Source organism: Camelus dromedarius, chromosome 11, assembly GCF_036321535.1.
Source record: "Camelus dromedarius isolate mCamDro1 chromosome 11, mCamDro1.pat, whole genome shotgun sequence".
In the NCBI taxonomy this organism is placed as follows: domain Eukaryota; kingdom Metazoa; phylum Chordata; class Mammalia; order Artiodactyla; family Camelidae; genus Camelus; species Camelus dromedarius.
In genome coordinates, this window is record NC_087446.1 from 31,074,885 (window position 1) to 31,097,076 (window position 22,192).

Consider the following 22,192-nt stretch of genomic DNA (forward strand, 5'->3'; position numbering starts at 1 on the left):
TCACCCAACATTAGTAGCACAAAACTAGCCGAAACAGCACATGCAGCCTCAAGGGCTATGCAAGTTAACTTTGTCCTCATAATATGAGGCTCAGAGGGAAAGAATGAGAGCTCAATAAATACTATATCTTGTTAGAGGTATAAGTTTTCTATATATAGACTCCTAGTAAGCCTTACCATCCCTTGATTACCTAATCAACAAATAATCAAAGCAGAAAAACTATTCAGAGGTATAGTAACTATTTGCTAAAACTGAGTCATCTGTGGGAATCGGGGACTTTCTAATTCAACAACATCTAGTCAAGTTGCTGGACTGTGTGCTGAGAAACGGTTGCCGGCAGAGTACAGAGGAAATAAGCATATGGGACACTATAGGACACATAACATTCCAAAGTCAAGGGTTTTGAATTTGAGGATGTTTTGCTTTGTATTATCCAGATTTCTTCTCTCCTCCCTAAATAAGTAATGAGATCAGCAACAAATACAAAATTATGACGTCTAGATAATAATAAGTCTAGTCAATAAAAGCGTCTTCGCCAAAGTTTCAAATTTTAAAAGAAGCAGCCTAAAATTCTCTTGAATTGGGAAACAGAGTAGAGATTATTTTAGATACCAAAATAGAGATCAAGCATTAAGTTGTAAGACACACTGCTGCCATGTTCAAGGTGGCTTGGTGAAGAGCTCCTGAGCCCTCCCTGTTGGGAGTGAGAGGAGAGCCAGTCATGTCCAGGAAAACCTGTAATAACGCTCATTCTAAAGAATCATGAAGCATATAGTTTTTAAATTCTAAAATGCATTATAGGAAATTTGGAAAATTAAATCATGGAGAAAACTCAAACCATGAACATCTCTCTAAAAAAATTATTATGATTTAAAGCATTTCCTTCTGTTTTTATAAATGCTTGGCTTTACTTAATTTTAATAATATGTAAGATTTTACAGCCCATTTAAAGTATTCTAACTCATACTTTTTTTTTAATACATAGGAGTAGCTGATCCCATCACAGGAATATATCATACGGTACTTAGTTATTCTATTATTAGACTTAAATGATTTTTAAATTATCTTGTTTTGGCTGTTATAAATTGGATGGCCATACATCCTAATTTGCTCATAATGATTCTACCATATACCTGCTGTCCAGATATTACTATAAATACTGCCACTTGCTCTTTTTTTTTTTGGTGAGGGAGGTAATTAGGTTTATTTATTTATATATATTTTTTAAATGGAGGTACTGGGAATTGAACCCAAGACCTCATGCATGCTAAACATGTGCTCTGTCACTGAGTTACATCCACCCCTGCCTTGCACTCTTGAAAGGTAATGGGTTTGAATAACGAATTGTGTGACCATTTAAATTACAAGTAACACTGGTCAATATCTTGATATATTCACCTTTTTCCATAGTTCAGATTTTTGGGTGGGGGTGAAATGAAGAGGATTGAAAAGGTTGTTTTTTTCTTTAAAGTAATTGACATATATCATGAGAAACTTTCCCTAAAAGGATATAACAATTTAAAAATATCATTATAAATACAAGTTTCACTAAATGATTGCCAGTTTCTATAGTTTTTTATTGCTAATGTAGTAGGGGGAACTGATAACTTGTTTTAATTGGTATTTATGATTCAGAGGATGTTAGACATGCCACTGTGTATTTGTTATGCATACTTTTTCTGAGTGTTTTTGTTCATGTTTTTAGTCTAGACATCTTCAGAAGTTTTAATATTCATAGTGAAATAGTATTTTTCATATTTGCTACAAATATATTTTCTGATGTACTCTTTATCCTTTTATTTCAACTATATTTTAAACCTTTATAATATTTTTATTAAATAGAATAGTTGAAAGGTGTGAATATTTTCCTTTATAATACCTTTATTCTTCTGGGCTTAGGAAAATCATCTCTCCTCCTCTCTCTATCCTAAGAGTTTTAATAAATAACCAATTTTATTTTTTCCTGGTTTTCTTATAGTTTAATGCCTCATATGTAGGTTTTTAAAGTTAAGACTTCATTTTTTTAGACTAGCAGGTTTACGTTTAAAGCAGTTGAGGGGAAGGTACAGAGATTTCCCATATACCTTCTGTTTCACACGTGCACAGCGCCTCCCATTATCAACATCCCCCACCAGAGTGGGGCATTTATTACAACTGATGAACCTACATCAACACATCATTAACATCCAGAGTCCACAGTTTACATTATGGTCCATTCCTGGCGTTCTAGATTCTGTGAGTTTGGACAAATATATAACGGCATATATCCATCATTATGGTATTATACAGAGTATTTCTATTATCCTAAAAATCCTCTGTGCTCTGCCTATTTACATTCAGTTTTGATTTTATTTAGTGTATCCAATGATGCATGAATTTTAATTAATTTTTCAAAATGTAACAGTTATTCAATAAACAATTCTTTTTCTATTGTCTTTCACTTTCTACTCTGTCAACATTAGATTCTTATAAACAAGTCTATTTCAACTTACCTCCCTATTCCAATGACAGAGTAATTATTATTATTTTTAATCAACAGGTCTATTATTGCAAAGATGCTACATATCTTTAACTGTTGACGTTTTAGAGTATGTATTGACTGATATTACCCTCAGAATATTCTTTAATGATGTACTCTGTTTATTATTATATACAAAATAATTTTGATATGTATTGATAAAATTGCAAGATTCTAAGTTAACCTGAATAAGAATATGGAGTATCAGCAATTAGAAGCTAAGCTAATGGTTCTATAGTGTCAAGTATCCTTTTATACACAAAGGCTGAACTGTGGGCTTCATGAGGACTAGGAGCCTGAATTAATTATCCTTATATCCCCAGCACCAAGAACAAGGTCTGGTGCATATTCAACAAATGTTTCCTGAATTTATGATGGACTAAATGACACCCATTTAGAGTTACCATTTCTTGCTTCATATTTTACTAAGCAGTTGGGATGATACTTTGAGGGTCTAACTGAAAAGTGCTCCGGTCTTTGTTCTAATTCTCCTGCTTCTCAAATATTAGTTCAATTCTGGTCCCTGAATCTGTGGCTTAGAAAAAGAGACCTTCCTGCGCTCTCAGGCTCGTAGATGCATGGCTTGGAAAGCAGGTGATACCTTTTTGTAAATTAAAAAGACCACTTCTCCTGGGCTGATGCTGCCCCTCACTGGGGCACACAATATGGTGAGCATAGTGCAAGCTGCACGTGGTGGATCTCAGCCGGGAGCCCATGTTGGGGCACAGCCGTATGAGGCAGCCTTGGCTTATCTTGCCTTTGATCAGTGTGGTCCTGAGGTGGCATGCTCAAAGGGCTCACGAACCAAACCTGACCCCAGGCTCATCTGATGGCAAAATTTGGGAGCAGATCTTACAATGGACAGAATCTCCCTTCGGCCCCTTTTTAGTAGGACAGATTGGTTAGTCATATAGAGAATGCCCTTAAGGGAGTCAAACCCATAGGGAAGTCTAGCAAATGTAAACGTCCATTATTTGACTTCCTTAAGACTGCTTTTCTTTGTGGATATGATTTCCAATTGTTAAGGCTGCCACTTTATCAAGTGGGAATCTTATACGTACAGAAATGGCCTTGATGCAGTCAAGCCCCACTTGAAGAAATCTCAGACCCATAGTTGGTCCTCACCATCCTGATTATCAACAAAGAGCAAATTTAAGTTTAGGGAAATAAGTGTATTTTACTACCCAAAGAAGAGCCAAGTGAAGAAGAGCCAAGTGAAGAATAAAGCAGATACAGACACCAAAATGAATTCAAGTTTGACAGAATTTCAGTGTTTTCTCCACCTGGAACAGTTCCTCATATGAGCCCATGATTCTGACAAACGCTAAGAGGGAAATTCTTTAGTAATAGAGTCAGCTTCTAAATCTGTGGCAAGGCAGGTCCCAGCAATAGAGGCATCCGGCTACTTGCAGCGAATGTGGGTCAAATCTATACTGAGAATTGGAAAAAGAATGGCTTTGTGGTAATGCCCATGGGTAGAATTCAGAGGATCTGCAAACTTGGATAGGCAAGAACAAACACTATTTCCATTAACCGCCAAGTGAAATATGGAATTTCCTTCCATTATGAATGTAGACAACAAACCACCGTATTATCAGTGATACCAGGACTTCTTCACCATAGAATTCACATGTTTTTATATCACATTACAGTTGTTGCAGACATCTCAAAATACTGTTTACTCTCATCACTATTTCAAAATCATGGTAGTTACTAGATCCACCACCAGATTTTTATTTAATATATTACATAAAGAGCACATGTATTACTGTTGTACTTCAAAATTATTTTAATAACTGTATTTCAGCCCAATTGGTTTCCTACTAATCTTAAGAATTTTACTCTGTAACTTAAAAAATTATCAGAAGAGATGCATAGATTCCACCATATTCCCAGAGGGATCTAGGCTTAAGCTTAAAAAGGTCAAGAACCTCTGTTTTATAGAGAGAGTGAGATTACATTTAAAAGCAGTAATTTAATACACCAGGCAGATAAAATGTGCTTGCCTCTCATATCCTGAAGTCTTTCCATAGTATTAAAATACTTGATGGACATAATTTATTATATACCATCTCTCAAAATACCTTGTTCACAACTACAATTAAAAATGAAATGCAGGGGCGGCGTGAGTTATAGCTCAGTTGTAGAGCACACGTTTAGCATGTATGAGGTCCTGGGTTCAACCCCCAGTACCTTCATTAAAAAAAAAAAAAAAAAAAGAATTGCAACAGAACAAGAGCTGAGCTAATTACAATGGGAATTCTGAATGTTCTCACCCTCCCATTTCACATGGATGGAACTGTCTTATATCAGGGCCTTTGGGTTCCTCAGAAACTAAATTCTTTGGCTGGTGTCCAGGACAGCTCCCACCTTTCATCAGATTCTGTCCTAGAGAAAGTGTTAGAATGACTTTTGATGTGGACAATTAGCCCATGATTTTAAAATAAACACTTGCTAAGCATGAGTTTCAATTTTCAGCAAGGGATTTTAAAAAGTCATGCATTAATTTGATTCTGATCTTTTGTCAAATTTGTATTAGCCTGCTCATAACTGAAATTTATAGCTTCAGAACACTATAACAGATGTTTTTAATATCCCACTTTCTACCAACATGGGAAATCCTGGATTTCTAAAACCTAGAGGGAGTTAATACCATCCCAGGCTACAGGCAATAATTATAGGAAAAGTAATATAATATGTTGTTAAAAGTCACTTATAATATAACATAAATATTTTGAACAAGATCAAAGAAAATACCTGATCCAAATTTAATCAAAGTTCAAAGGACTGTTTCTCCCCCCCTAAATATAGAAGGGGAAAAGATATTTCAGAGGAATTTTTAAATTATATTTTTCATTCTATTTTCCCCACCATGATCCCCACTGATTCAACTTGTTTCAACACCAATGTAGTAACTTTCCACAAATAAAAGGTCTTTTATTGAACCATTTATATCACATACAACACAAATAGAGATCATTAAAGAAAAAACAAAAAACCCCAACCCTAAATGATATATGATAGTCATCTCTGGGTGGCAGAAGATGAAGAGGGGCTTTGTTGTTTTTGTTTTGTTTTTTTATAATACTTAACATATTTTTCATAGCACAAAAGAGCCCTTCAAAGAAAAGAAGTGATCCTTACAAAAATAAATCCTCAGAATATTCTTACTCAAACAAGTAGCCAGATCAATATAAGTTTTAGGAATTGAGAAGAGGAAGAGCTGGGAGGGACCCTGAGGGGTTGGGTGTGGTCCCAAAGAACAGGACCGTGTGCTCCCATCAGGGCAGGGAACACCCTTGTGCTGTTTGCCAGTGCACACAGGTGCCCAGCTCAGGGCCAGCCCGTATCAATACAGGGTGAATGAGTAAGTAATTGATTAACAGAGAAATCTGGCCCTGAAGGACAGGTTTCAAGAGAGAGTAAGAAACTGAATGCAGCTAGAGCAAAGAAAATAAGGTCTGGGCAATTCTTTGTTTATAATGAACAGTTTTATAATTGTGGTCTTTATACTGTAAATTTTTTGTTGTTTTCTAAAGATTTAATTTTTTTAGAGTAGTTTTACATTTACAGCAAAATTGAGAGAAAAGTAAGGAGATCTCCCATATATCTCCTGCCCCTACACAAGTGTAGTCTACCCCATCATCAACATCCTCCATCAGAGTGGTACCTTTGTTGCAGTGGATGAACCTAAATTGACACGTCATAATCACTCAGAATCCATAGCTTACCTTAGGGTTTATTCATAGTGTTGTACAGTCTATGAGTTTGGATAAATGTGTATTGACATATATTCATTAGGGTAGGATAAATAAGTTTTCAACCTTCTTAATAAGCAGAATAAAACCATGTCTGTGAAATGATAGAAAATATATATACAGCCATCCTCAGTATCTGTGGGGGATTAGTTCGAGGACACCCCTCGGATACCAAAATCTGTGGATGCTCAAATCACTTATATAAAATAGTGCAGTACAGTCGGACCTGTCTATCCATGGGTCCCAAATTTGTGGGTACTGAGGGCCGACTGTATTGGTCTCTGCTCCAGGTTTCTGGCACAGAGCTCCCCAAATCTCGTAATTTTCTAAGTGAGAAGAGCACTACGAGCATCTTTTGTTCTAATACCTGATCTTTGAACCTAGTTCTGACACAAAGCTCCCTTGGAATTTCCTAGGTGATACTAATGTCTGTTCTAATGAGGTGACTCGTGTGGGCTCCTAGATGGGGACTGGTCACCAGAAAGACCAAGCCATGATTAAAGGCTTGAAACTTTCAGCCCCATTCTCCATCTTCCAGGAAGAAGAGAGGGGCTAGAGAGGGGAATTAATGACGATCATGCCCATGTGATGAAACCTCCAGAAAAATACCAAAGTATAGGGTTTGGGGAGCTTTTAGGGCACTGGTGGGCCCACAGAGGGCATGGGAGTTCCATCCCACATACGTTGCCCTGTGTATGTCTTCCATATGAATGTTCATCTGAATCCTTTATTGTATCCTTTTATAATAAACCAGTGAACTTAAATAGGTGATTTCCTGAATTCTTTGAGCCATTCTAGCAAATCTGCAAACCCTAGGAGAAAGTCATGGAAACCCAGATTTACAGATGGTCGGTCAAGAATACAGGATACAGCCTGGGACATGTGAATGGCACCTGAAGTTTGGAAGGGTCAGTCTTGGGGACTGAGCCCAAGGTCTCTGGGTAGATAGTGTCAGAATTGAATTAAATTATAGGACACCTCGCTGGTGTTGAACAGAATCGCTTGGTGTAAGAAAAAACCCTTTTATATGGTGTCAGAAGTGTTGAGTGTGGTAGTGTGAGAGCAAAGGGGAGACATGGGAGTGTGTTTTGCCTGCTGTGTTCCTAGACGGGGAGTGATAAGGGCAGCATGACCAGGAAGAAGATACTGCCACAACTTGGCATGAGTTTGGAAAGGGCCGGGCCTGGAGCATAACAAGGGAAATTAGAAAAAGCAGGAAGCAGAGGCAGAGGAAAACTAGTCAGCAGAGCCCGTGATAGAGGAAAGACAAGGAAAGGGGAGTATTTCAGTCCTTTCCAGCTTTGTTTCTGGGAAACTGGAAGAGTGTTTTTACCCTTAAAAGCAATTTATTGATCAATTCATCCAGCACACATTAACTGGCACTACTGCATAGGGATTCTCACTCTCATAAAAATGAACAATGTCTACTTCCCCAAGCCTTTCAGTTTACTAGTCTCTGCTATGTGTCAGAATCTACACAGGCTCTGAGTTGGGATAAAAAAGATAGCCTCTACCCTGAACAGATGGAGGAGGAAGGAAAGAAACAGTGGGTAACAAATTAATGCTGCTCCAACAGCAGCACATGTGTGTGTGGTTTTTTAAAATAATAATGAATAGCTATTATTGTTGAGATGGCTAATATTAAAACTACTTAAAGTGTAGCAGGACATATGGTCATTAATCAGACCAACAGTTGCTCTTAACACCGAGGATAACGGAGGAGACCACAGGGCTGTTTCCTCGAGTCCTCAGGAACAGGTATTGGGACTGTTTTCTTCTGTTGCTTCCTAGCTGCTGCCTCAAGATTCCCATTTCTCGTAACTCCAAATAGGGTCCGGGCCCCACACAGACATAAAAATCTGGCTAGATCCACTGGTCTTGAGCAGACAAAATAAAGGTAACATGTACAAGTTCTTCTGCTTAAAATGAGTAAATCACTATTTTACCATATGTTTAAACAATTCCAGTCTTCAGGATTTCCTTATATAACATACACATTTTCTCTGATCCTATTTTGAGTTGAGCTTAAAAAAATATTACCAAGAATTTAGTTAGAAATTTTTTACTACAATGAAGAAGAAACAGCCTAAGGAATATACCCAATGGAAACCGAAATTATGTCCTGAAGAAAACATTGCAAGACAATAGGATGGTTGTTTGAATAGTAGGGACAGGACTGCTGGTATCTGGGGATTTCCAGTCACCTTTCTCTAAAAGATTCTAAAAAAAACTATCCTATCGTTATCCATGCTTTACCCCTGCATTTCTCAATCTTCCCTTCCCAAGAAACCAAGGTGGGTAGAAATCTACTTACAATGACTCAGGTGGGAATCCTTCCCTTTCTCTACCTGAAACTCATTAATAAGTCAAAGTTGTCAAGAGTTGTCTCAGATAGTTTCACTCCTTCTCTCTGCTCCTGTGTAATCTGTGCCCCTGGAATTACTCCAAATTCTAAAATGGAAATAAAAGTACTTTCCTCACAAGGTTGTTTGGAGGATTAAGTCACTGAGCTTGTTTATCTAAAGATGAAGATCCAGTTAATACACATGTTAGAATAGATACAAACTTAAGACTTAAAGTATAACTTCTAAAGATCTAAGTGCACAGAGGGAGCACTCTGATAACGAAGGTAGAAATATCTTGCAAAGTAGAAAGCAATCAGAACATAACAAGTATAGGAAAATCAAAATTTTAAATAAAAATCCATATAAAACAAACCCTTGGTACCAACTCCCATGTGTCCTCAGGATTATACGATCACAGGTGCTTCAACTAATACTATTTGTGTTGCCTGGGGCAGAGCAACTCACCTCTCTGAGAATATCCCTGAAATTCTCTGTCTCAATGTTGTCCTTTAGGCTAAAGACATTTTGGTTAAAGGGATGTTTTAAACATAGTTTAATACCAACCAAAACTATTTCCTCAACAGCTTCCAAGGTCTCCCAATCTGACCCAGATATGTTGGGGTGCACTAAATTACTAATAAAAGACTCACTCCTAGACCCCAAGGAGTTTTTATAATCAAATTAATGAATCAATATTCAAATCATACAAATATTAGCAAATTTACAAGGTATCAAATAAATATTTACCAAATCACTTTGCACTGGTAATAAGGGTCAAGGAGAATTGGGGCAGAGATGGCTTCAGAGGGAATGGAGGACTCCAGGTCAGGCTTGGAGGAACGGAAGAATTTGAATCAACAGAATAAAAGGCATAGAATGAAGAATATGAAGCTTGTTATTTCTTTACAAAGACTATATTCTTTCTTTAACTTTAGTCCTGACTTTGCAACCTTGAACAAGCCACTTATGACCTTTACCCTTCAATGAATCCACAATTACCGAGGGTCTACTATATATAAAGTAGTGTACATCATTTAGACAATGGAGATTTTCTAAGTTAAGACAGGGGTGGGGGAAGGGCTTTAAAATTAAAGAAGAGACAGCTCAAAACTAAAAATAACCCCAAGCTCACATTATGTTGGTTATAAAACAAATGAAATCTGTCTCTTAAAAAGACTTTTAAAAACTTGCTGTTGCTATTTCACCGTTAATCAAACAAATGTGGCATAAAACCTACATTAAACCCATGTGTAACTCTTACTTAGATCAGTCAGAATGTGGGGGAAAAATATTTTTACATGAAAATTTTAAAACCTTGCTCCATCCTTCTCCTATTTGAAAGTGTCTTTTGCCACTAAAAACAGTACTTTACATTCAACAGCTGTAGAAATAGCCTAAGCCATTTAATAGCTCGTTTATGATACAGCATAGAATTTGTTTAGTAAAAACACAACACATGCATGGGTACTTCCTTTTGTTCTGTGTATTCTAAATCTGTGCCAAACGCAGAGGAAAGAAAGTACAGATGGACAGGATATCCTCAAATTATTTGGTTTGCCTTATGTCACTCCAGAGAGAAATCTAATGCCTGATTCACAGTTAGAAATTCAAATTAAGGAGAAACAGCTAAGGTAGGCAGTCCTGGGTCTCAAAGGCAGGCCTTCCTCATCAGCAGTTCACACGGCAAGCCTGGAAGGTATGAAGGTTTGCCTAAAGGGAAATGGGGAAATCCTGGCTTTCTAGGAGTCACCCACCTCATTCAATATAGCTGCTGGCTTAGGTGACGGTGATTAAGGATAAAAGCATGCATGCCATTTCTTAAGAACACTAATAGGAACCAAGTGTACCTCAAATCTATTTACATAAAATTACAACTGATTGAGGAGGGAGAGCGGGAGTGGAGGTATAAATTGGGAGTTCAGGACTTGTAGATACTAACAATTATATATAAAATAAACAACAAGGTCCTACTGTATTGCATAGGGAACTATACTCAACACCTTGCAATGGCCTATAATAAGAAAGAATATAAAAAGATATATATATATATAAACCTGAATCACTAAGCTGTACACCAGAAACAAACACATTGTAAATTGACTGATGCTCAATTTAAAAAAAAATTACAAGTGACTGAATTTAGAGTTGTGGTGGCATTTGAATATTCTTATCCATTTGGACACAATTCTTAATGCATATACACTAAATATGTATATTAAGTCATTGCACATCCAACACACTTTGGCAAATACCACAGAGGATCTAGCAGTATGTGCTGGTACTATGCTTAGTACTGAGATTATGCTAGGTTTTTTTGTGATGCCAAACCACATCATCACTATAAGTCTGCTTTTCATCTATGTAAACAATACTATGATATATGCATGGCTATGGTGAAGATTTAAAGAGCCAATGAAAAAAAGTCCTTAGCACAGTGGTGCCTTCATTTAAATCATAGCTTTCTTTTTCTCTTTTTACTGTTGCAGTGGTAAACTAGACACACAGCCCTGTAATAGTGAAGCTCACAGTCTAATACAAGATAGAGACAATGACCAGATATAATTACGATGATGATGATGATAAGAAGGATACTGATACTACTACTAATAGCAGCTAATACTTATTTAGAACCTACTAGGACCAAAGCACTATTCCAAGCACGTAGTCTCATTAACCAATCCTTATTAACAGCTATCTGAAGTAAGTGACTGGGGCCATGGCATCTGATATGCGAATATATGGGAGTGACCCTGTAAACTTCATTCATGAGTGGCTGGGGAAGTACCTTCTTGGGATTAACAATATTAACTAGGTGAAATGACACAGGGTTGTGGGGTTGGGATGGTAAAAGAAGTTCCAAGCAAAAGGAATGATCATGTATGAATGCACATGGATGATCAAAGAACTGGAAGAAGTTCAGTCCAGGCAACCCCTAGGTGAGGCTGTGAGCAATCTATAAATCCACATGCTAGGGAAAGTGGCTACTGGATGGATAGAAAAAGAGAGGTGTTCTTAGGAAAGGCAGAGTTTCCCAAGAAACTCTGGGACGGGAGTTGCCTGGTTGGTGATGTGCCAGAAAAGCCCACCTGTTAGCAGCAGCCTGTACTGGGGGATCCTCTGAACCGGTTTGAGCAGGTAGTGCTTGAGGGCCAGGTTAGCACAGCGGGGGCTCATCTGAAAGGCAAAGGCATCCAAAGTAAACACAGGCATTTTCCTAAGAAGCAAGAGACCCAGAATCGAAAGCTTAGGAAGCCAAATTAAATAGCTAGTAACTTTGGAGGGGAATTCATGGAGAAGCTCCTTTTGTTTTAAGCACAGCTCCTATGCTGAGTGGGAAACTACAGCAGGTTCACCACTTAGCTCACTCTCTCCTGTTAGGTAGGTCTCTGAAATCACTGACTCATGGGGAAAGCTTGTTCACAGCCCTCTGGTCAGCAGTGGTGGCTGCAGTCTGCATTCTAGGCCAATCAGAGCCCACCCTCCACAGTCGCTGCCACTTAGAAGAACATCTGCCAATGTATTCATGAACACAAACCAATCCAACCAACCAACCAACCGAGAAGGAAATGCATGACCCCCCCAAAAAAGGTGGCAGAAATAAAACTACTGGGAATTGGATTCAAATAATCATCAGAGCCTATCATCAATACATTGATAATAACAGCAGGTGGTAGTGGGGAAAACTGCAGAAATTAAAGACAACCTGAAAAGGGGGCAAGGGTATAGCTCAGTGGTAGAGTGTGTGCTTAGCATCATGAGGTCCTGGGTTCAATCCCCAGTGCCTCCATTTAAAAAAAAAAATTAAATAAACCTAATTACATACCTCAGTTAAAAAAGAGGAAAAAATAAAATAAAAAAGACAACCTGAAAAGCAGACTTATATGCCAGAAGAATGTAAACTTCTTTCTCAAATGAATGGCTACAAAAGACAGCCCCCCAATCACACTGTACATAGGAACATTTGATTCTGGAACCCTTCCAACTTGACCACTAGGATATTTGATTCTGCCCTTAAAGCTCTTTTCCTTAATATGCACAACAGATACTTGTGCCCATTCCTGAGCCTCACCTCCAATCTCACACACAAGTATTTACTGTGAGGTGGCATCAAAATGGCCCAGTGAAAATGTCCCTGTATCCTAAGATGTCCCCAGAGTCTTACACAGCTCAGGTGGGAGGGGAAGAGTTTTTTCAAAGTTGCTGAGATGGTTTTATTTTTTTCTAAAATAGGTACCTCCAGGTTCTGGTATTCAGAATAATTACGAAATTACAATGATAATGCACATTAAGAAAGCATCTATCACATAAGCATCATTAACCAAGACAGCTAACTTTCCCCAGTCTTATGTTTTCTTTTGCTGCCAAGGCAATAGAACAACTCACTGGACACTGACGAAAACCTTGGTCAATTATCAGTAGCCACAGCTATATATAATCACACTTCCCTTCTTAACTGCATGACTTCAGAAGAAAGGAAAAGGAGGAAGAAAAGACTACAAATGATTTTAAAGTTTGGTTATCTGTCTACTGTACAAATTAGAAATCAGCAGTATCTTAACATTTCCAAAGCTTTTCTAATTTGGCATGATTGGAATTCACTGATGTTTTTAGTTTCAAAACAGAGAAATGGCAGCAAAGATACCTCAAATTCTCTAACAACAGCAGCAAAACCTGGGTTTTTCTTGCACTGCTCATCCAGCAAAGCTATATTCTTATCAAATTCTTTGATGTATGTGGAATACATTTTTAGATACGGTCCCTTCTTTACAAAGATATCAGCAATTCTTTGTTGTTCAGTCCTGAGGATAGAGAGACAAAAATATTAAAAAAGAGTCAGTATCCAAAATAAATCCAGTGGTGAACAGAGTCCCATCTCCAAGCTATCAGCTTATCTTTTTTTCCTCTTCTTCTAAGACATATCCCAAACCCACTCATCACCATTTCCTTTGCCACCATCACAGCCTGCCTGGACTCTGCCAGCCCTCTGACTGCTCCCCGTTTCCAACCATCTCATTCTTCTTTACAGCCAGAGTCTTAAGCCAATTCAGATGAAATTTTAGGATAATTTTTTATAAGAAGAATGAGGAAGTATGTACAAGAAGACTACCTGTAATTACATTTTATTTCTATCATGACTTTAAAATTAGCTTTTAGTCATTCCTCAGTCCTTAAACTCTGTGTTATTTTATACTTAGGCTGCAGCTAAGAATTAATCACTATTTAGCATATTTTCCTAACATGTAGAAGCAAGATATTTCTAAAACAGGCAGAGGTATTTTCCCAGATTGCACATGAGGAAACCTTAGAGGTAAATATTTATCATAAAAGTAGGTGATATCGTTTTGTTATTCTAATAATTTTGAGTTCCCCATAGACTTCAACAATAAATTCAGTCTCCTACAACCAAACTTTCTACACATTTCCAAAGATGTCACCAAAGTTTCTGTTACTGTCTGAAGCCCAATGGAAGTAGTTCTTCTCCTTTTCTGAAATCTATAGCATTTATAAAGATATCATGTATATGGAAATTTCCTAAATCAAACAAATCTTCCTATTAACTCAGTGAATGGCCTCCTTTCCAGAACGCAAAGAGTTTCATGACTTGAAGCCCCAGAAAGACAGAGGAGACATTTGAAAATGTTCCCAATGTGAAAATATCAACTAAACTTCTCTCCTAACCTCAAACATCTTGATTACCAAAGGCCACAAAGAAAGTTAAATTGGTTGAATACAGGCCCTTCTTGCTTTTGAAGCAACATTATCAAAGAATTTAAAAATTCATAGTGTTGAGCTCAGTGCACCAGTGAATTTTGGCCATGTGAAATTCAATCTACAGGTAACTGCTAAGAAAATTCAACATAATGAAAAACTCAATGTAAGGAACACTTCTCTGTCACATGCAGGACCCTCATAGCTTCATCTAAAATTGGAAACTCTAGGAAAGCTGGTTAGTTCATTTTTACCAGTTTAACATTCTTTCCTCCAGTTCCTTCAGGAGATCCCGATTGAGCTCATACAGCTGAGGCAAGTAGTACAGGATTTGATTTAGGATCCGGTCCTCAATCACTGGTTTCCCAAGTTGCCTGGAAGCATGTGCTACTGCGTCCCGGAAATCCTATTACAGGCCAGAGGAGAAATAGACATACACACATAACTTGATAAAAAGATTTTTCCCCCGGTCACTCTTTTCCCCAAAACAATATAAACTCCCAATACCCACTTCCTCCTACCCAACTTACTTATTACTTTGATAGGAAATTAAATTTAAAACAGATTGTGTGATATTTCTCTTAAATAGTTTGGTTTGATCTCCAAACTTAGCAATTATACTAAGGGGTTATCTGGAAATTGCATTGCAAATCTAAGTAGCCCTTATAATTATTCCAATACTGCTATATGAACAAAACTCATTTATTTTAAAAGTTCCCAGCAGATCTTAACTAATTTTATTTTGGAAGTGTCTCTTTGTCATGTGCAGCATGGTACATTCTTGATAATCTGAGAATACTGGATCCAAGCTCTTGCTCCTAATTTACTGTGTTTCCTTCAGCTAGATTTTCCTCATCTGTTAAGTAGGTTATGAGACTTTAATTAGATACTGCACATAAAGCCTCTTGCAATGTATTTGGCACACAGGATCAACATAATGTTTTAACTCTGGACCTTAAACTCTCCCCTCCCTCTATCTAGCCTTCCCATAAATTCACCAGAATTTATAATTTTTACAAAAAAAAAACCCAAAACTTTTCTCATCACATATTCCTTATCACTGACTTTTCTCTATAAGACTGTTTATACCAAAAAAAAAAAAAAAAAAAAAAAAAAAAAGACTGTTTATACCATGTTTTAAGACAGGTCCACCCCACCCCACCCTATCACTCCCGAGGATTTGGAAAGGGTGGGACTGGAGATGGTATTTGTCTGGATTTCACTGTATCTTGAGGTCTACCCTTGGGGGATAAGTAAAACAATAGTGGAATCTATTCCACAGGCCTGAGGATTCAAAAACAAAGATTGTTCCTTCTTAGAAGCAGGAGGTTTAATTAAATCCTTAAAGCAAAGATTGGGTAAAACAGACTCTTTACTAGGCTTTCCCTTCTTTCTCCTCTCTGTCAAACTGCTTTCCATTCGGGAGTTTAGTGGTCAGATCAAGTAAATAAAAAAAGATCCTGATTTCTCCCTTGATCCATTCAACACCTGCCCCCTAAACACATACATTAACCATTAGTATTTCTTATGCTTTCTGTGAAGGACAACAACCTAATACATAATTTAAAAGTACACAAAAAGATTCCTTTTCTAAGGTGTATTTTAGACAAATCAACTCTTCTTGCACTCAACAAGGGCTAATACATCCTGCCCTTAGGCCTTAGGACCCGGAACTAACTTTATCAGCACCAAACAGTCACATCAGCCCAAAGGAACGAACTACTTACACCAGCAACTAAAGAACAACTTTTACAACTAATTACCGTAATATAAAATAAGAATTTATTGCTTGTATAAACTCCAATCCAGAAAACCACACAACACAGCTCCGGAAACCAAATGGACTTGGGCCAAATTCCAGCTCCCAACAGCTTGTTTCTATCAGTACTCACATTTATAGTGCTAACTTAACACTCGAAAATCATTAGATTTTTCATCAAGCAGAACTACACAGAATATATTTACATACCACAAATAACATTCTCAATTGTAAATGTATTCGAAGCACAGCAGTTAAACATCATCTATAGCATTTTTAAAATTATACCAGTTTAATGATTAAATAATTTAGATGCAAGAGTTCTTTGTCCAGCAAAACAATTAGCATGCCCTTTCTTTCGGTAGAATAAATAATGAACATGTTTGTCCCTTGGCAGCAGGATGACTTTTGTTTTCCAGTTGGAAGGCATTTCCTCAGCCAGGACAGTGACAGTAGACATTAGCTGCTAAGTAGCTTAAGGACCCTGTCTGACACAGCTTTTGCCAGACTCTGCATTCCATATGTCTGCTACCATTGCCAAAAAGGAAACTTGTTTATTTAAGACACATTCAATAGAGACCAGCCAAATCCACACTGTGCTGACCAGTGTGATGGCCACCTCTAATTGAAGTGCCCTGTCACATACCAGGCAAGACTCTTCATTTCTTCCCAGTACTACTGGATGGTGTAGGCAGCTCTGGATGAATGAATGGCCCATGATGCCTTTTTCAAAATTATAAGTAGCATGTCAGAATAAAAGAGAAATTTAATAATTGTAAGAGCAAAAGAGGAATGTTTAAGACTATAGAAATTTAGAGTTTATACCTGGCTATTAAATATTATTCCTAAAGCCTAGAAAGTTACATATTCTAAGCAATCACTACTGGAGCCATCAATAGGCTTCATAGTAGCTTTTGAAAATAGAAAAGAGCACCCCTTCCTCCAGGCCAATGCAACTCAGACCAAGGGCCTTACCCACAACTCACGGCCTCTTTAACTGCACAGGGCAGCCCTGGCCCCCGTCTCATTCCCTCACCTCACAGGCAACCACCCCCTGAAAAGCAATGTGTAATGGCCCCAGAGCCAGATGTAATTAATCCACAAGGGAACTATGTACAGAATCTCTAACGTCTCAGCTCTTCCTGAACCTCGACCATTTCCAGAACAGGTGCCAATGGAAGGAGGAAACATCGTTTTGTTTTTGTTTTTGTTTTTAAATAAAAAGGTCGATTACAACACATCTGGTTATTTTCCTAAATGCTAACAGCCAGCATAACTTGGGAAAGTGTGATGACACTTAAGAGCCAGAGGCAAAACTATTTTTGGGCAGAAGAATCTAAATTCACCAACACCTCCTTGACTAAATCAGTGAGGATGTAGGACCACAGGACTGGTACTTTCAGTTAGATCCAGAGTATGCTTTTTCACACTGAAAAAGCTGGGTATTTAAAATAAAATGGGTGAGAGGAGCTAGAGTATAAAAATACTAGGTGAGCAAGAGAGTTTTTTGATATCAACCACATATACTTCAGTCTATTCTTCTAACATAAAGCAACCAACGATTCTGTAGGCAAAACCGAACCACCTACACTCTAGCTTCTGATCACAATAATCAAATGCTTGTTCTATTCGGCCTTTTTAGAAACAGAAATGGGTTACTGGATTATAAAATAGGTCATAATATTATTCTTAAAAATTCCAAGAGAACCTACAAATAAGAACCAGATCAACTTAAAAAAAAAAAAAAAAACCACTCAGTGCCTTTGAGGTATTAACATAGCCTCACCAGCTCTGATCACTTGGGCAAGACTAAGCAAAAATTAATGCAAATAAAATCAAGTATGAACATCTAAAGCAACAAAGCACAAAACAGATGGCCTTATTCGTCAGGTCAGGCTTTATATCTCTGGTGCCAAAGAGAAGTTAAGTGACTTAACTACCAGCTGTTCTGACTGGGCTTCCTGACCTTAGGGCATTACTTAACCACTATGATGACACAGTGAATTACAATGACCAAACAGACATATGGACAGACAGAGAGCTCTGCAGGGCTCCCAGCCTGTATGAAGGGCATTAAGAATCACTTCATATTAAACAAAAGCAAAGCAGCTGCTGAGGTCAAAGAGCTCTGATAAATATGCAGAAAGCAGTGTGATACTATGAAGTAAAAGAAAGGGGAGGATGGGCTCCACATAATAATTTGACTTTGTTCTAAAATGAAAATATTTGACTAATGGAGTTATTCTTCCCTCTTAGTTCAGACCTGGTGATCCATGCACAGTCATCAATGAGAAACTACATAAACAGGACTGAAACAGATCTTTTGTCTCAAATCTCTAATCCCTTTAATAACATTAACTGGTAGTCATCACAATATAACCTAATTGATCATCTTTAGAAGATGAAATACTAGAATTTCTGTAGTTTCCTGCCCCATTTGAAAGAATTCTGAAAGCAAGCGAATATGCCCAAAGATACATTATACCCTATACAGCATGGTAGAGATTTCAAGCAACAAATTATAAATCAATTTCAGAACAATCACTTAGTGCAAGGGCTCAGAGAAACCGAGTTCAAAGTCTGGCTTTGCCATTTAGTATTGGGTTATATTTGACAGTTGACTTACTTTCTTCACTTAAAAAATAGAAATGACATCTATTTGATAGGATCGTTGTGAGGATTAAAATAGATAATTTATGTAACATAGCATACTGCAAGGCACAGAGAAAGCACTCAGTAGAAGGCCATTTATTTAATCAAAGGAGATTTGGTTAATTTAAATGATCACATGGCCACCTTTTAAGATCCACAAGTCCTAGGAAGTCTGGAAAGAGAGCTCTCAAACAGACATATATAAAGAGAAGGAAATACCAAACCAAGGTGAGGAAAACACCTCAGCAGAAAGACAAAGGCACTCCTAACAATGAACTTCATTCAGTGAAGGATAGGCTTCATATGAAGGAAGCTGCTCAAGAGTGAAAGTTCGGAGTGGTGTGGGAATAGCTCAAGTGGTAGAGCACATGCTTAGCACACATGAGGTCCTGTGTTCAATCCCCAGTACCTCCTCCAAAATAAATAAATAAACCTCCCCCCTCAAAAATAGCAAAGAAAAAAAAAGTGAAAGTTTGGTAGCCAGGTCAATAGAAAATAAAGGAGGACTCTTTACAACTAAAGAACAAGTGACAATTAAATAGTTCACAAGGCTGAAAATACATAGGTATTCAGAAAAACAAAGATGAAGTGATTTTAAGATGATAGAAACTATACACTTCAATTAAAAAAAAAAACTAAGGAAATCTAAATGAAGTATGAACTTAATGATAATGTATCAGTATTGATTCCTTAATCACAACAAATGTATCACACTAATGTAAGACAGTAGCAACAGAGGAAACTGGATGCGGGGTATGTGGGAACGTTGTACTATTTTAAAAAGATGGTATAAACTGAAGGCTTCTATGAAGAAGCCTTTTATTCTCTTTATAATGCATTAAAAATAAAAGATACATTTTATTTACTAATAGACATCTGAATGTCCAAGTAGCTTTGCCTCTAACTCAATGAATTTTGAGACTCTCAAATTTTCAGGTTAACGCATACTCCAATCTAAAGAAATTGGTAAAACAAAGATGCTTCATTACTAATATTATACTACTTAATAGCCCATCTTTGTTCAAAAGACCTCAAAGTCTCTGATCATTCCCTTTCAAGATTTTTTTTTAATCATGCTATTTGGACATTTATAAAATAAATTTATAGAAATGTCTATTAAACCAGTCTCCCAACAGAAAGCAAAAAAGATAACAGAAACCAACATTTTATCATTTATACTTAATTATATTAGATGTGTAAGATGTTTTTATCTTGAAAATGGCATTTATATGCAATATAGCAATCTCTGGATTGGACAACTTCTGCCACAAAGAGGGAAAACAAATATAAATAACTAGAGTTTTACCAAACCAGGTATTATTCACCAGTTTCCTATCATTCATTTAACAGATATTGATTTAGTGGGATTAACAATAAACAAAACAGAAAAAAACCCTTGCTTTCATGGAGCTTACTTTCTAATGGAAAAATAAACCTACTAGGGTATTTTTCAGGAACAAACTCTATTTTGATTGATTTGATTAAACACTTGATAACATCAAAACTAAATAGTATAGGTTTTACCTGCTATAAATAACAGGTAAATAACATTCTAAATAACAGCTCTTTGTCTTGAAGGACCTCCACTTAGCCTACAGCTGAGGAAGAGATGATATTCTGGACTAGGCTGGTGGCAGTAAAGAGGAAACAGAATCAGCAGGTTTGCTGGTAGTTTGGCTGGAGAGGTGAAAAGGAGAAATGAAGAGTAAGTCCTAGTTCTCCAGCTTTGGCAGCTATATACATGGACGGCACTACCATTTTGAAAACAGAAAGACTGCCTTTTAAGAATCTCTTTTCTCTTTGGACTCAATAGGGTACTGACTTAGAGACAATGTGCATATTGGACCCTTTTTCAAATCCAGGTCAAAGTCCAAGTGCTCATTGTAGATACTGAAGAGTAAGTACCACATTAAACATTAATTGCAGAGTCTTGCTACTCCCTACAAACATCAGACAGATGAATCAAATCCCTCAGCCAAGTACACCGGTTCTTAGAAACTTAAGTATATTTAAAATTGTAAAATTTTTATTATTATTATTTTTAATGGAGGTACTGGGGACTGAACCGAGGACTTCATGTATGTTAAGGATGCACTCTACCACTGAGCTATACCTCCCTACTAAGTATATTTTAAATTGCATAATCTCCACCCATGTCTAATTCCTCCCAATGTAATAACAGCTTAAGTGATAAAATTCATTAGTTTGGACTTTAAAACATTTTTATGAGCTATATCACCTAGTTTAGTAAATTCAAAACAAACAAATGATAGTGAGCTACAGTGACATAGTAAAGTGATACATAAAGTATCAGCAAGCTACAGTGACACCTTACAAATTTTAAAGTACAGCCACCGTATTGGACAGTGTAGATATTGAACATTTCTGTGTCACAGAAAGCTCTTTTAATGCTATTTTAGAGTCTCTAATATGGAAAACTATTAATGGGAAATCATGTATAACTCAAACAATAGCTCCTCCCAAGCCACTTGGATACCTTGTTGATTTCCAAAATACTCACTGAATTATCTAACAAGCCTGTTAGATATTTTAAAGCAGTCATATTCTATCATATAACAGAAGTTCATTCATTTAGATGAAATCAGACAGCAGCAGTCCTCAGGATTAAAACTATCCATGTGCTACCTTTGTGGGGTACTTTTGGTAGAAGAGTAAATATGAGCTTTAATAGCACAGTACGAGTGTTGAATTGAAACAAGAGATGCTTTTGGCTTCACCGACATTATCCTGGTGACAAACCACTCCTAGTAATGGCTCACGACCTGTTTAACGCCCTGTTGTGAAGACACCCACTAATGTTGACCTCTGCTGAATTACATTTGCACATACCAGACAGGATGTTAACATGAGGTTGGCAAATGATCTACTCTCACTCCTACATTAAAGGCTTAGGAGGTTTTGAAAATGTACAGATCAAGGTGGGTTTTAGATGATTCACCTTGTTCCACATCAGTGGGGAAAAGACTAAGGTCATCTATCATGACTGAGAAAATAAGGGAAATACCTTGAGCTAATTGTCTATTCTTACAGCGCTTATGCTTTGTTCCAAAAATATGGAGGTACGAACCAGGACATATATTTTCAAAAAATCAAACACACTGGTAAAGCTTTTAATTGCGTCTCTACCTATTCGAATCAGAACTTCCTTCATTAACATGGAACTTTAGTACAGGGGGAAAAAGGCATTTGAAAGGGAGGGAAGAAGATGAAGAAGAAGGGGAGAAGGAGGGGTGAGGGAGAGGAGGAGGAGAAGAAAATAAAGGCAATTTGAGATCCTACCATATATTGTACACTACCAGGTTCTTCCATGTACTTTCTTCCACTGATTCCTTACAACCTGAGAGATGGGTATTTTTATCTCCATTTTACAAATGAAGAAAGCTAGACCCAACAAGTCAAACTATCTTCTAAAATTTGCACACATGGTAAG

The 22,192-nt window shown here is 37.2% G+C and overlaps 1 protein-coding gene across 3 annotated transcripts in view; it reads right to left on the reverse strand.

Moving 5' to 3' along the window:
• Positions 1–22,192, reverse strand: part of FGD6 (FYVE, RhoGEF and PH domain containing 6) — a 99,801-nt gene that overhangs the window by 29,337 nt on the left and 48,272 nt on the right. For all 3 annotated transcript variants that reach the window (XM_031463000.2, XM_064491599.1, XM_010989961.3), the window contains exons 6-8: positions 14,585–14,736; positions 13,264–13,420; positions 11,708–11,795 (exon numbers count right to left, since the gene is read on the reverse strand). In XM_031463000.2, the coding sequence (XP_031318860.2) occupies positions 11,708–11,795; positions 13,264–13,420; positions 14,585–14,736 (397 nt within the window). The remainder of the gene's footprint in view (positions 1–11,707; positions 11,796–13,263; positions 13,421–14,584; positions 14,737–22,192) is intronic.